The sequence below is a fragment of the Saccopteryx leptura genome, chromosome 2 (genome assembly GCF_036850995.1).
Source record: "Saccopteryx leptura isolate mSacLep1 chromosome 2, mSacLep1_pri_phased_curated, whole genome shotgun sequence".
Lineage (NCBI taxonomy): Eukaryota > Metazoa > Chordata > Mammalia > Chiroptera > Emballonuridae > Saccopteryx > Saccopteryx leptura.
The window spans coordinates 249,862,226-249,877,385 of NC_089504.1; the positions used below are offsets into that span (position 1 = coordinate 249,862,226).

Genomic DNA, 15,160 nt, shown 5'->3' on the forward strand with positions numbered 1-15,160 from the left:
CCCTGGCGGAGAGTGGGGCCGCCCATTTTGCAGATGGGAAAACCAAGCCCAGAGAGGACAGGACCTGGGAGACCCCACAGCAGTGTGTTGGGGCAAGACAGACTCACGGAGGCCCCCGGGACCTCAGCCCCGGGATGCCAGCTGCCGGGCTCTCTCTTCCCGGTTTCACCAACGAGACCTTCGTTCGATCTCCTGTGAGCCCGCCCAGTGAGCCAGGGTCCCATCCCAGATGTCCTCCTTCCAACCCCGTGGTATGTTTTCCTGACCTACTGTGCTGCTCTGGCCATTACAGAAGGAATGATTGTGATGTGTCTCCTCGTCTACCTTCCCTCATGGAGCAGACATTCTGGAATGTTCTCTACCACGCTGAAGTCTGGAAGGGCCCATTGTAGAGGCTTTTTACTATTCAAGTGTCATATTGTCATATTCACCCTCCTAGGGATAGCATGTGTGCAGTGACCCAAAGGTGGTCACAGCATGAAAGTACCCAATTCAAATACCCCTTCCTGTCTGACTCGAGCCCCTCTGCTTCGGGGTGCAAAGCCCCAAGGCCTCCCCCACCCCCCGCCCCATACAATGCAAACCTCTCCAAGTGTAGCAAAGGGCTCCGGTGTCTGTGCTGAACAGTGAGTCAGAGGAGGTGACAACTGAGGAAGAGACAGCCTGTAGGGACCACAGTGGGAGTCAGCACCTGTCGGGTGCTCTACAGCGGAGACGGAGAGTGACCCAAATGCCAAAGGGTGACGGGAGGCCCTTGGGGACGCATGGAGAGAGCCCCATTGGTTTGGGGAAACAATCTTCTTGCCTTAAAACGCACCGTTCTAAGGTCCGTATCGAATGGTTCTTGGTATATTTACAAGGTGGTTGTGCAGCCACCACCAGTAGTATCTAATCCCTGCACGTTTTCATCGTCCCCGAAGAGAAAGCTCCTAATCCTTGAAGCGGTCTCCACCCCTATTTCCCTGTCCCCCAGCCCCTGGCCACCTCTAACTGGTCTGTGTTTCGTCTCTGCGGTTTTGTCCACTCTGGACGTTTTCTATAAATGGAATCGGACACCATGTGGCCTCTGCGTCTGGCCTCTCTCACTCGGCGTTGTGTAATTGGGGTTCATCAATGTAGTGGGGGTCAACACTCTGTCCCTTTTCATGGCTGCGTCATATTCCACTGTGGGCACAGAGTGCATTTCCACACTCGTCTCCTCTCCTCGTGAGAGCCCTCGGGCAGGTGTCCCGTCCCCTTGGCTGGTCGGACTTGTCCCACGCCATCTCAGTCCCTTCTCACCCCTCTGACTCTGTGACGCTCCAGAAGTAATTCTGTGCTCTTTCTTTATTTAAAAATTAGAAGTACAACATGTTTGAAACACAGACCAGGGCAAAACCAATTTACATTTAGGAGGGCGAGTCGAATCGCAGAGTGTGTTTTCCCCGGAGCCACGGGCTTTGCTCAAATTGGAAAGGACACTGATTTAAAGGGCCTGACTCTATTGATTCTTCAGCAAAACAGAGCCGTGCTCCAGTTTGTCACGGAACGGGGGAGAAGGAACAGGAAAGGCGGAGAGAAACCGTTTAGACACACGGAGCTCCGAGGGACGACTGTGCGCCTCGGTTGCGTTCTGCAGGCTCCCTCCGAGCCGGCGTGGCGGGGGCTGAGGGGGCTGCCACCCCTGTGCCCTCACACCGAGGGCCGCCTCCGCCCTTGTGAGCAGGGGCTAGTCACTGGGATGGGGAGCGGCTCACGGCTCGGGGGTCCGGAGGTGGGCAGCAAGCCTGTGTGCCTCCCTCAGGGCCTGCCCCCGCGGAGGTAAAGACAGGCGGTGTCTGCCCTCTGCCTGGCCTGCTCACACATCCTTCCTGGTCCGGCTGGGGTTGCAGCCAGTTTCCAAAGTCAATAAATATAGTGTGACACATTTAAGTTGCGTGCTGGTCATGTCACTGTGAATTTGACTCCAATGAAAGGGACTTGGGAGGAGCGGCCAGCTCATAGAACCTGTGTCTGCTGTGTGAGGATCTTGCACATATGCACGCACGCACACACATGCACACACACACATTTAACTTCCCAGGAAGGCTGCCTTCCACCCGACACACATCCCCTGCGAGTCCTTAGGATGCAGCATCCCACCTCTGCCGTCAGACTGGGCTCCTGTGTCTGTGTCTGATCCGTGGCCGGGTTGTCACTGTGGTTGCTGCTCCTGTGATGTTTGCTCTTGTCTGCAGTCTCATCACCGGGCCCAGAATACAGGGAAAGCCGGAAAGTACATTCCAGCCCAAACACGGCTCACTCAGGGGATCAGAGGATGAGGTGGGAGTTCCTTCCTTTCCGACCTCTCAGACGTACCACGCGGCTGAGAGAGGGGGCCACGGTCCCTCCTCCATGGCTCAACCCCAGGTTCCGGACCTGGGCCACACCTGCTGTTTTTCCTCCTCTCTCTGGGCCCAGAGTCCCTGCCGCTGCCCTCCAGGTCCTGAAGGATAACATTCTCCGAACACACCCATACCGGCTGCCCTCCTAGCATCTCCCCTATGTGTTGTCATGACAACAGAATCTCTCCTCTTTTCCCCACGGTACCAAACAGCCTGTCTCAGGTCCTCTTTCCAATGTCACGTCCAGGGTTACGCTCGAATACTGCGTTCGTCGGCTTGGGCTGCCGTCACTGACCACCACCCACCGGGGACTTAAACAGCAGGACTCCCATTTCCCGCATCCTGGAGGCTGGACCATCCGAGGTCCTGGCGTTGACAGGGGCATTTTCTCCCTCAGCCTCTGTCCTCGGACGGCTGAGTTACACAAGGCGACCGTCCTGTCTGGCTGCGGCCAGCGTGAGCTGGACGTCGGCCCCTGGTTAATGAACGCGTCCTAACGCAGCATGGGGTGGCCGGCTTGCTCACGCCCCCCACCCTGTCGTTTGCTCTATCTGCATAAACGGGGGCTTGTCGCTCTGGGTCGCTGCTCTGTAATGCTGGGTGCACAGCCAGAAGCCATAAAGTGGCACCTGGTGACTCTTTATGGCTGTCTAAGAGTTGATAGCTGGCAAGGTGGTGTGGCCCCGCCAGCCCCCTCCTTTGTAAAAAGGAAAGAGGTGAAGATCTCCAGGGTGAGCTGGGGTCAGGGTTGCATGGAGTTTGATGGTGCTGCTCAGAGAGGAATACAGGGTCCCAGGGTCCCAGCGCCTGTGGGTGATGCACAGTCACCAAAACTGTGGGTGGGGAAAGTGATTTTTTTTTTTTTTTTTTACAGAGCCAGAGAGAGAGTCAGAGAGAGGGATAAACAGGGACAGACAGACAGGAATGGAGAGAGATGAGAAGCATCAATCATTAGTTTTTCGTTGAGACACCTTAATTGTTCATTGATTGCTTTCTCATATGTGCCTTGACCAGGGGCTACAGCAGACTGAGTAACCTTTTGCTCAAGCCAGCGACCTTGGGTCCAAGAGGGTGAGCTTTGCTCAAACCAGATGAGCCCGTGCTCAAGCTGGCGACCTCGGGGTCTCGAACCTGGATCCTCCGCATCTCAATCCGATGCTCTATCCACTGCGCCACTACCTGGTCAGGCGGGAAAGTGATTTTTAAATACAGGGGACCATATCCCATGTCCTCAGCTGGTTTATCCTGGGGACCAATGGTCCTGTCACTGCATTCTCTGTGCCAGAAAGAGATATTGTTCAGTGAAAAATAGCTATGGTCCAACCATCCTTAATCTTTATGCTCATTCAGTGTAAGTCTAGGAGGTGTTAGGTAGAGGAGGGTGTGTGTGAGAGAGAGAGAGACAGAGACAGAGAGAAGGAGAGGGAGAAGGACATGGAGAGAGAGATTGCTACCACCACTCGAAAGCTAATCACCATTAATCCATGAGGGAGTTTGGGGCTTAATGAAGCCATTAGCCAAAGGCCATTCTGCGGGAGAAAGTGGGAAGACTGAACTTGGAGCGCATTATCTGTAATGAACCTGAGAACGGACTTGGACTTGGGGGATTTCCGTGGTATTCTTAGCATCCATAATGGCCAACGGGCGAGCAGGAACCGCGGCCCCCACTGCCGGAGCCCCGCGTACTGGGCGTCTGGTGAGATCGGAGGTTTATTTCACTCCTGGCTGAGGGCGTCCACCTCGGAGAGAGGATGACACTCTCCCCGTCACCGACACCTCTTCCTGCTGAACTCCTGCTGAATGGCAGAAGGTCGTTCTGTGTCCACGGTTGCTGCCCTGGAGGAAGAACTTAGAAAGCCTCTCTCATTGTCTCTCCCACTTCCAAGTTGAGCAGTGTTTCTGGAGAGGGACTTTGGGAGACATCTGCCCAAAGGGAAAAGGTGCCCGCAGACGTCCCCCAAGCCGCCCCCTCTGGCCAGAAAGAGAAGGATTTCAAAAGTGCATGCGGGTGGTGCCTACCCTCTCCAAAGAGGAGGTATTCTCTTTAGCACTTTGCAAATCACAGCATGCGTGGGAGAGGTGACACTAAGCCCTCAGCCTGACGTCCGTAGGGACAGGACACACCACCATCCCCATGGCTGCAGTCGAGCGGGCCCCCGTGGGCAATAATGGAAGCTAGCTCGGTTTGCTTAAAAATTTGCCTAAAATTATGAAGCCCTGGTTGTCTGGTGTCCCTTGCCAAGGCGTAGTGACCACGGGCATCCGGGGACACAGCTTCCCTGATTCTTGCTGCTGCTGTTGGATGGACATCTGACTGTTCTTTCTCCCAACATCTGTTCTGTCTTTTTCCTTTTTCCCCATAAGAGTCAGTCCTGGCAGGCACGTCGGTGACAGGGGTCCTCTCCTCCCCGGGGAAGGGACTGACACAGAACTCAAATGAGACCGACCGGGTTCTCCCTGCAGAGAATGTAAATGTTCAGCTGCGTGACTCAGGGGCAGGCGTGGTTGAAGGATTCTCTCCAGAGGGACAGCCCACCCTCCCCTGTGAGGAGAACCCTGGAAGCTGGTCTGGGTCCCACCTTTCCGAGGCTGCCGTCAGCTTTTGCATCGATCCTGTGAGCTGCCCAGGACCTGTCCACCCAGCACCCACCTCAGCTTTCTGGTGCGGCTGAAACAAGTTGACATGTGTATTCTGTTACAGTTCCAGAAGGCAGAGGTCAGACATGAATCATACGGAGCTGCCATTAAGGTGTCAGAGGGCCGTGTCTCTTCTAGGGGACCTGAAGACAGCCTCTCCCTTTTCTGGCTTCTAGATGCCACCCACGTCTCTGGGCACGTGATGGCATCACTCTGAACTTGCCCGCCATCACCACATCGCCGTCTCTCTCTCTCTCTGACCGTGGCTGCCTCTTCTAAGAGGCCGTGGCTGCCTCTTCTAAGAACTCTGTGGTTACACTGGGTCCACCCCAGGTAATCCAGGATAATTTTCCCACCTCCAGATCCTTAATCACAACTATCACAACTACAAAGTCCCTCTTACCATGCAAGGGGACACAGTCACAGGCTCCAGAGATTGGGACCTGGGCTATTGGTGGGCAGGGCGATATTCAGCCGACTTGCTCACACCACGGTCAGCTTCTGTTGCTCGCAGCCCAAACCTCACTGATGTCATCCCTTCTTCTGGGCCTCAGCAATAGAGAGAAAAATAAAGAAATATTTTTTGGCTGTTATTGTGGGAAACCGGGAAGGTTTTGATCCTAAACAAACCAAACGTGGATTGCTCCGCATTCTTGGGAAACGGTCCCAAAGAACGGCCCTTTCGCCGTAGTTCCTAAGGTAAGGGCTGTGGCGTCTTGTCTGGATGCCAAGGCGAAGGTTTCCTTGTAGAGTTCGACAGAATAACTCCCTTGACCCTGGTGCGTCTGGTTCTTCCGGCAGGACACGGAACTTCTGAACACGGCCGTCCTCACGGGGAAGGTGGTGGCCCTGCCCATCAAGGTGGTGTCCGTGGAGGAGAACAACGCCGTGACCGACATCTCGGAGTCCGTCGAGTGCAAGTCCGCAGACGAGGACGTCATCAAGGTGAGTGGCTCTTTGACCGCTGGGACTGAGCTGAGGGGAGCGTCCAACCCCTGGGCACCCGATCACTAAGGAAGGTAAGCCCCGGGGGAAATCAGAGGCGAAACAGTTCGGCTCACGCACCTCACGCTCCCTAACATTCTCTTTATTTTAACATCTGGACGATCCAGTTTGCACTAAGTGTGTGTTGGGCCCTAGGTCCAACCCTCGATGCCTCCAGGGGCCAAGGCACAGGTGACTTTCGTGGGTGAGGTCATAAATCAGACGCGCCGTGTCCTAGAAGGGCAGCCAGTACTCAAATAACGGCCAGTCGTAGCCAGAAAACAATGTGAGTCCAGGGCCGCTCTGAAGAGAAGTTAAAAATTTGGGTGAATGTCACCTTGTTTTTCAGCACTGGTGAACGATTATAAATGGTAGGTTTTTTTTAATGGGCAAATGATTAAGAATACATCTGCCGTATAGGTCTGTTTCACTGGGGCAGCCGTGGAAACCGCTGTTCTGTAGGGCACAGGAGGACCCAGGGGCCGAACGCAGCCCACTGGCTGCTGGCTCAGGAGAGATTTATTGGGACCCGAGGACTCCTGTCTATTTCCATGTCGTGTGTGGTCACAACAGGGGAGTTCCGCAGTTGCAATGGACACCCCACAGCCCATGAGTCTGAAACATTCGTGTTTTTCCCTTTATGAGAGAAAGTGTCTGCCTAGAGCAGTGGTCGGCAAACTTATTAGTCAACAGAGCCAAATATCAACAGTGCAATGATTGAAATTTATTTTGAGAGCCAAATTTTTTAAATTTAAACTATATAGGTAGGTACATTCCTTATCGAGGTAGTGCCTGCACGTGGTATTTGGTGGAAGAGCCACACTCAAGGGACCAAAGAGCGCATGTAGCTCGCGAGCTGCAGTTTGCCGACCAGGGACCTAGAGAAATCCCCGCACCTGGTCCACGTTGTCCTCCTGTGTGGCCTGTCTCACCAGCACCCACCGTATTACACAAGGATCTAAGACCGCATGAGACCTTTTCTAAGCCAGAAATGAAGCGTTTAGTCCTTATGTCTTCATTGATAATCCCAGAAAACACCCCCCCCAAAAAAAGCATTAAATGCCCAAGAAACTATCCAGAGAAAGTCTTTGTCCCTCGAATGGACCCTGACCGATAGCCACTCAGAGACTTCTCTCTGGTGCCCAAGACTCCGTGTCGAGAACCTGACAATCTGTCAAGGATGGTGGGAAAACCCTCCCCTGCCAACCCCGTCTCCAGCACAGACAAGGGGCAGCCCAGCACTGCTTTGTCCTCTGCACCCCCTGCCTGCCACCTTCACCGGGCCACCTTCACATGGTCGAAATTATGACAACAGCCTGCCAGCAGGTGGCAGTAAAGCATCCTGGCAACAGCCGGCTGTGTCTCCAGGGAGGGACGGATTTTCCTAACTCACCGCATAGTGATTCACGGACTAATGAGTGGTGGCCTAGAACCCAAACTGCTTCACAGAAAACGAGGAGGGAGTTCGGGGTGAAGGACTAGACCACACTCTCCCAACAGAAACAAAGCACAGAGGCTAGGTGGAATTTGAACTTCTCCAGCAGGTCACATTCAAGAAAAATAAAATACAAAAGAGACAGGTGAATCTGTTAAGAGTGCATTGTGATTAAGCCATTGTATTCAGATACTGTTTCAACATGTAGCCAGTGTCAAAATAGTTACTGTAATAGTTGATATTTTGGCCACAGTCATTCAATTTTTACTTGATTGATTATTAGAGAGAAGGAGGAAGGGAAACGGAGAGAGAAAAACATCCGTTTATTGTCCCACTTTATTTTGCATTCATTGGTTGATTCTTGTATGTGCCCGGACCAGAGATTGAAAACACAACCTTAGTGTATTGGGTTGCATCAAGGATGTGCTGGACCCTGGGTCCAACCCCAAGCGCCTACGGTAGCCAAGCAATGCTCTAACCAATGGAGCTACCCGGCCAGAGCTGGGCACTATCTTTCAGACCCTGCGGGCATCTTAGACTTGGAACACCTGGTCCACAGCTTTCCCGGTTCAAGTCCAGCAGAAATGAGACGCTACTCAGAATCCTGGACTTGCTGTCATTGGTCCAGCCTGAGACGAGTGACCATTGCTGGACTGATCCCTGTGGTCCGGGCAGTGTGGCGCATTGTGGCTCCATCCGACCATGCACGTAGCTGATGTCAAGACCTGTTGGAGCACGTGGGCTGGGCAGGACCCCCCCCCAAAAAAAAAAACATATTTTAAAACCCATTACAGCAAAGAAGATGAGTAGATAGATGTTGGGGCAACAAAAAATAACAAATGTCTCCTGTAGCTGAGCTGGGACTCAGATGCATCAAAACATCCAGTTGAGTATCCTCCATATGTACAACTTTCATCTGTTAGCGGTACCACCCTAAAGTTGTCTCAAAAAATTAAAGGATTTTTCTTTTCCTTCAAATAAAAATTGATGTTGCTCTAATGTTCCTTTTTGTAATACATGCTGAGACCATGGAGACGGGGCTCTGTCTCGTGGTGAGGCTGGCTATTGAGCGTAATTATCGGAGACACGCTTTTTAAAAAGAGAAAGAAGAGTTATAGTTGAATGAATTTCTCATCTTTGAGTGGGTTGGAGTGGCAAGAGGTCACAAGAAGAAGAGGACAGTACCACCAGCCTCAAGGACATTTTTATTCATTTTGTTCTTTTTTTTTTTTTTTTAATTTAGTGAGAGGAGGGGAGGCAGAGACAGACTCCTGCATGCACCCAACCGGGATCCACCTGGCATGTCCACCAGGGGGTGATGCTCTGCCCATCTGGGGTGTTGCTCTCTTGCAGCTGGAGCCATTCTAGCGCCTGAGGCAGAGGCCATGGAGCTGTCCTCAGTGCCTAGGCCAACTTTGCTCCAATGGAGCCTTGGCTGCAGGAGGGGAAGAGAGAGACAGAGAGGAAGGAGAGGGGGAGGGGTGGAGAAGCAGATGGGCGCTTCTCCTGTGTGCCCTGGCCGGGAATCGAACCCAGGACTTCCACACACTGGGCCAACTGGCCAGGACTATTCATTCTTTTTTTAACTTAAAAAAATAGAAGAGCTGAAATAAGTTTTCACCAATTAAATGTTGAAAGGTCATATTTAACAAGCATGGCTAGAGTCAGATAAGTGCTTTCGAATCCAATTCCAGCTCCTCCAAGCTGTATGTCTTTGGGCAAGTGGTTCAACCTCTCTGTCCACCCCTGAGGGGAATGGGAAACAGAGCTCACCCACAGTAAAAAAATGAGCAAGGAATTAAAAACACTTCAATCAACGCAGAGGCGGTAGGCTCCATGGCTGAGCCCTGGAGTCAAATGTCCGTGTTTCAGTCCTGACTGCCTGCCTCCCAGCTGTAGGACCCCGTACAAATTTCACCACCTCCCTTGTTCCCTCAACTCCTCATTTGAAATACGGATGTGATAGAAACAAAAAAAGTAGCTCATTCACCAGTCATGGTTTGCGTTCGGTAGGATCATCCTCGTGACCATCCAGGAGGACCCGGTGGACTGCACCCCCGCGGCGAACGTTTGCTGTTGTTAGGAAGCGTGCAGTCACCCGGGAGGTCCGTCCTGTGTGTGCACCACGGGGAGGTCCTGTGAGGCGGGCAGCCCCCAGCGCCGGCCCCTGACATGGGGAGCGTGTTCGGATGACCCATACCTGGGCCCCTTCTCTCCACCAAGGCCGATGGTTGTGGTTGCCTCGGCAACACTGCCCGGAGGATGTTGAGATCATTTCTGGCCACTTAGTTCTCTGTCGAGAGTCCCACCTACTGTTGGCCCGTTGTTGGCAAGAAGAAATCACCTGCCCAGCCACCTCCCGGGGGCTCCTAGTGGCCCCTGCAGCCTGCCCCGCCCGCCCCCACCCCACCCCGCGGGAGGATAGCTCAGGCCCACTCCTGACAGGGCAGGGTTCACTTTGCGTCCTGTCTGCCTGGAACATCGGGCAACACTAAAAATGAAGAGAACGGTGAGAAAATAAATCAGTCGATGCTGACACTTGGCTACGGTGAGCGGTGAGAGGTGGGAAGCCGGGGGAAAGCCGACGTGGGAGGCAGCCTGCCGAGCTGTGCAGGCCGCTGAGGGCCTGCTTGTCGTCACTCTGGGGACAGCTGCCGTCTTCGGTCCCTCTCAGTGGGGCCCCCAAACCCTCCAGCCTGGTGTCGGACACCAGCAAGATGCCAAGGTAGAAAACTCACATGCTTTCGGGGCTCAGGCTGGTAATGAAACTGAATGCGGTGTTTTTCCAATGCTCATTTGATGTTTTAAAAACACCCTGCAGGGCGGATGTGACCCTGGGACCACCAGTTCACAAGCTGCGACTCCCTCATTCATCTTTCAACATAGTTTTCTTGAGCACCTGCTATGTGCTTGGTTTTTGTCACCGGGGATACGACCCTGAGCAAAATAGCTCAATTCCATGATTACGGTCTAGAGATAAGAGAGTAAAGAATAACCAGAATAAATGGATAAAACGGATAGGGTGTTGCAGTAACTCATACAGCCAGAAGGGGGGTGGGGAGGTCTGGGGAGTTGCGACTTAAGTAGAAATGTCAGAAGGCCCTCTGGTGTTGGTGTTTGAGTAAACACCAGGAAGGCCTAGTGGGGGAGAGTGAGAAGGTGGGGACCCCGCGTCACCGACAGAACACGAGGCGGCCAGGCTGGCTGTGTTAGAGCCTTCCTAAGTGTAGGTTCACAGACCAGGACGCACACTTGGGGGCAGAAGCCGTGGAAACCTGGTGCTTCTGTCTCTGAGCTTAATTTCTCTTTCCAGCCATGGTCTCCTAAGTGGCAAGAAAGTAAAAATATATATATATAAAAAAAAAATGCCACAGCAGGAGTGATTTCTGAACATGTTACATTTGAGATGCTCATTAGAGCTCGGAGCGGAGATGTTGGATAAGCAGTTGGGTATCTGAAGGTTGGATCTGTGAGCACAAAGATGGGATGTGAAGTGTCCTAACCAACAATTACAATAATGAGAGGGAGACGCTGTGTTCCGAGTGTCTGTGTCCCCACCACATTCTTATGATGAGATTCTATCTCCCAAGGGGATGGGAGGAGGTGGGATTTGGGGAGGTGAGGGGGCCATGAGGGTGGAGCCCTTGTGAATGGGATCAGTGCCCTCAGAAAAGGGACCCCAGGGAGCTCCCTTATCCCTTCCATGATGGAGGACACAGCGAGAGGGTGTCATCTGCAAACCAGGAAGTAGGTCTTCATGAGACACAGGCTCTGCCAGCACCTTGATCTTGGACTTTCAGCCTCTAGAACTGTGAGAAGTAAATGTTTGTTGCGTGAGCCACCTGGTCTGTCGTGTTCTGTTATATAGCGGTCCCAAGCCAACGGGGACAGGATGTATAAGTTGCCACGGAAACAGCATGCAGCAGAAGGAGCCATTGCATAATTTCAAGGCGTGAGTCTCCAGCTGTGATCCCCGCATCCCCCGGGACCTGGTTGGAAGTGCCCAGGAGGGGCCCCACCCACAGCTGCTCCACCTGAGACTCTGGGGTGGGCTCAGCGGTCTGTGTGGATGAGGTCTCCATGAAGCTCACTCAGGTCTGAGAACCGGCTCAGCTGACACGAGTCACAACAGCTGGCCAGCAGGTGCCTCTGTCCCCCTCATGGACAGTGTGATGTCCTCTCCCCCAGGAGGCAGGTGATGTCCTCAGGAAGTCTCCAAAGACTGCATGACAACACAAGATGTCAGCTGATTGTGTGCTGCTCACCCGGAATCCACATGGCCACCCGCGTGTCCCCCTCCCCAGACATCAGTGACCACCACGTGTTCAGCCCACACGACTTCAACAGCCGAGTCAGCAGAGGCCAGAGGTTGGTTCTCTGCATGGGCAGCCCGCCCACGACGAAGGCTGGGAAGGGTTTTCAGAAACAAACCTGGGGGACTGGAAAGACCCCTGCGGGCGAGCCAGCTCGCGGTGTGACTCCGCGGTTCCCACGCCAGCCACTTGAGGGGATGATTGACGTGTCCTGGGACTTCCCCAGACATTTATGTCTCCTTCAGGGATAGCGGGGACCGTGGCTTCTCTCGCGCCGCCACGCCATGCCCTCCACTTGCCTCTTTGTTATTTATATGTTCGGGAGCAGCGGGCTCCCCTCCCACCAGAGCTCAGAGAGGTAATAAATGGGGAGAGTCAATGGTCTGTGAATTACAACATTGATTAAGGAAGTGATCACTGATATAACTCTTGCCCGGCTATTATGCTAATGCCTGCCCAAAGCCCGGATGGTGTTTATATGCTAATGACAGGTGCGGGACAGGGACGCAAATTGGTTTCCACCCTTCATCGGTATGTAAACGTTTCTAAACCACTCTTGACCGTGAGTGAGAAGATCGGCCTGTGTGTTCCCCTCCCAACCGCTCCCGGCAGGGTCCCTAGCAGATGGGAGAATACACGGAGCCCGGCCCTCCCAGCTGCCCCTCCATACACAAGTGCGAGAGGAAGATAAAAATTGCGCCCGGGATAGCCATCGTCGTTCCTGGAAGGCGGGGGGGAGCGTGGGAGACCAGAGGAGTTCATGGCTCAGCAGCGGATGTTATTTAACCGAGGGCACAGACGAGGGGTTTGGACAAGAGACAGAGAAGCAAATTGGCAATTACAGCTGAGTGTTGGGAAGCGCTGTGTGTGTGAAGGCTCCGTGAATGGCTTTATTAACTCAGAAACATTTCCACAAAACTGGGTGACGTGCGTTTCCAGAGCAAGGATTAACTTTCTGCCTAGGCTCCAAGGAGTCCGTGACACACACACCCCAAAAAAGGTTAGGAGACATGGCTTGAGTGCTTTCTAGAAGCTTTCATAGGAACTTCTTGTGTTTCCACTGCTCTTGGCTCCATCTTACCTCAGTCTGTCACCACATGTCCCCTTACCCCAAGGTTCCTGTTTGGTTGTTTTAAAGTGAGCATGCCCGTGAAAAAGGGTGTGTTTATCCATCCATCCATCCATCATCTATTCATTTATTCATCCATTCATCATTGACCTATTCATCTATCTACCCACTCATTCACCTACCCATCCATCCATTCACCTATCCATCAATCTATTTATCCATCATCCATTCATCCAGTCATAATATCTATCCATCATCCAGCCATCCATCTATCCATCCATCCATCCATTCATCCATCATCCATTCATTTATCTTTCCATTCATCCATTCACCATCCATCCATCCATCCACCCATCCATCCACCATCCATTATCCATCCATCCATCATTTATCTATCCATCTATTCATCCATCATCCATCCATCCATCCATCCACCATCCATCCATCCATCCACCATCCATCCATCCATCCATCCATCCACCATCCATCCATCCATCCATCATCCATCCATCCATCCATCAATCATCCATCCATCCATCTATCATCCATCCATCCATCATCCATTCATTTATCCTTCTATTCATCCATTCACCATTCATTCACCCATCCACCCACCATCATCCATTCACCATCATCCATCCATCTATCCATCCATCCATCAATCATCCATTTATCTATCCATCATCCATTCATTTAACCTTTCATTCACCATCCATCCATCCATTCATCCATCCACCATCATCCATCCACCATCATCCATTCATCCATCCCTCCATCATCCATCCATCCATCCATCATCCATTCATTTATCCTTCCATTCATCCATTCACCATTCATCCGTCCATCCATCACCATCATCCTTTCACCATCATCCATCCATCTATCCATCCATCCATCCATCCCTTCAGTATCCATTTTGCTGAGCTCCTCCTGAGCAGCTGGTGTGAGGAACCAAGACATCAAAGATGAACCAGGCATCCCTCTTGCCTTTAAGGATCTCACAGTTTGGCAGTTGATATGGGCCCATGAGGAGGGGGATCAGTGTAAATCACATCTTCTAAACTTGGTTATGCCTCTGTTAAGCAGCGTGCTTTGAAGGCAACAAGAATGCATAGACAGACAGTCTCCAGGCCCTGTGAATTCCTCCTCCATCCCCTCTCTGTCTCCACAGGTGTCCGACCGGTGTGACTATGTCTTTGTCAACGGCAAGGAGATGAAAGGCAGGGTGGACGCGGTGGTGAACTTCACCTACCAGCACCTGAGCGCGCCACTGCACGTCACCGTGTGGGCGCCCCGGCTGCCACTGCACATCGAGGTCTCAGACACCGAGCTGAGTCAAATCAAAGGCTGGAGGGTCCCCATCGTGACCAGTAAGAGGTGAGCCAGGGCCGGGAGCCGCACTGGAGAGAGCATGACCACAGATTTGTTTCTCCGTCTCCCCGTTAAAGGAGGCAGTGTGGGGCCTGGCGCACAGTAGGCGCTGCTAGTATCATGGGGAGGAGAACAGGCCAGGAGAACACGACCAGGCAAGGAGGCTATCGAATGGCAGGGTCAGCAGCAGACCTGGCCACCTGCCACCTGCACGGGGGCTTGGGATGGACTGACCTCTGAATGTGCCCCCTGAAACAATGAGACAGAAGTCACATATTTTCCTAGCCCCCCCCCCCAATCTCAGGGGAACTTACGTTTTGGGTTATTTTCTCTTTAAGTGAAACGGGATCTCTTTTTCTGTGGTTTTGAACTCTATAAGCATGAACAGCTCTATGCTTATGAAATTATTTGTGTAAAATGTAGTTGCATATATACTGGACTATGGTGACCATTTGCTCACACACACACACACACGCACAAACACAAAAGACTTTCATTTATTCTGTGTGACTCTGCTTGTTATATATAGGAGTTTGGAGTCCTGTGTGCCCAGCTCCATGGCCGCTCGTTAGACACGCAAAAGTTACAACAGAGTTCCCAGTTTTCTGCCTGGAATCCCCTGTCCTTAACGATCAGGGCTATTTCTCTAGCTGGGTCCCAGTCGCCAGCATCTTCGTGCTCAGGTCTAAGCGCCTCTGGGAGGGGAACTGGCCAGCAGATGCTGAATCCCTCTCTGCGAGGAGCAACATGGCCCAGCTCGAGTGGGGGGGGGGCATGCATCCAGCCAGTATTTCAGACCACTCAGTGGTCACGAGTGGCCAGGAGGTGGCACAATCGGGAGTGGTGGGCTGCACACCCCAACCCTGCAACTTGGCAGCTGTGTGCTCTTGGGCACGCTGCCAATAACCCCACCCCACCCCGCCGCCCCCATGCCTCGGGTTTCTCACCTGGAGCGTGAGAATAAGTACACTGCTCACAAAAAGTAGAG

At 52.7% G+C, this 15,160-nt stretch overlaps 1 protein-coding gene across 1 annotated transcript in view; it reads left to right on the plus strand.

Moving 5' to 3' along the window:
* The window catches only part of TMEM132C (transmembrane protein 132C), a 214,069-nt gene that overhangs the window by 189,096 nt on the left and 9,813 nt on the right, over positions 1-15,160 (plus strand). Inside the window, exons 5-6 of the mRNA XM_066371182.1 lie at positions 5,802-5,945; positions 13,973-14,178. Coding sequence (XP_066227279.1) covers positions 5,802-5,945; positions 13,973-14,178 — 350 coding nt within the window. The remainder of the gene's footprint in view (positions 1-5,801; positions 5,946-13,972; positions 14,179-15,160) is intronic.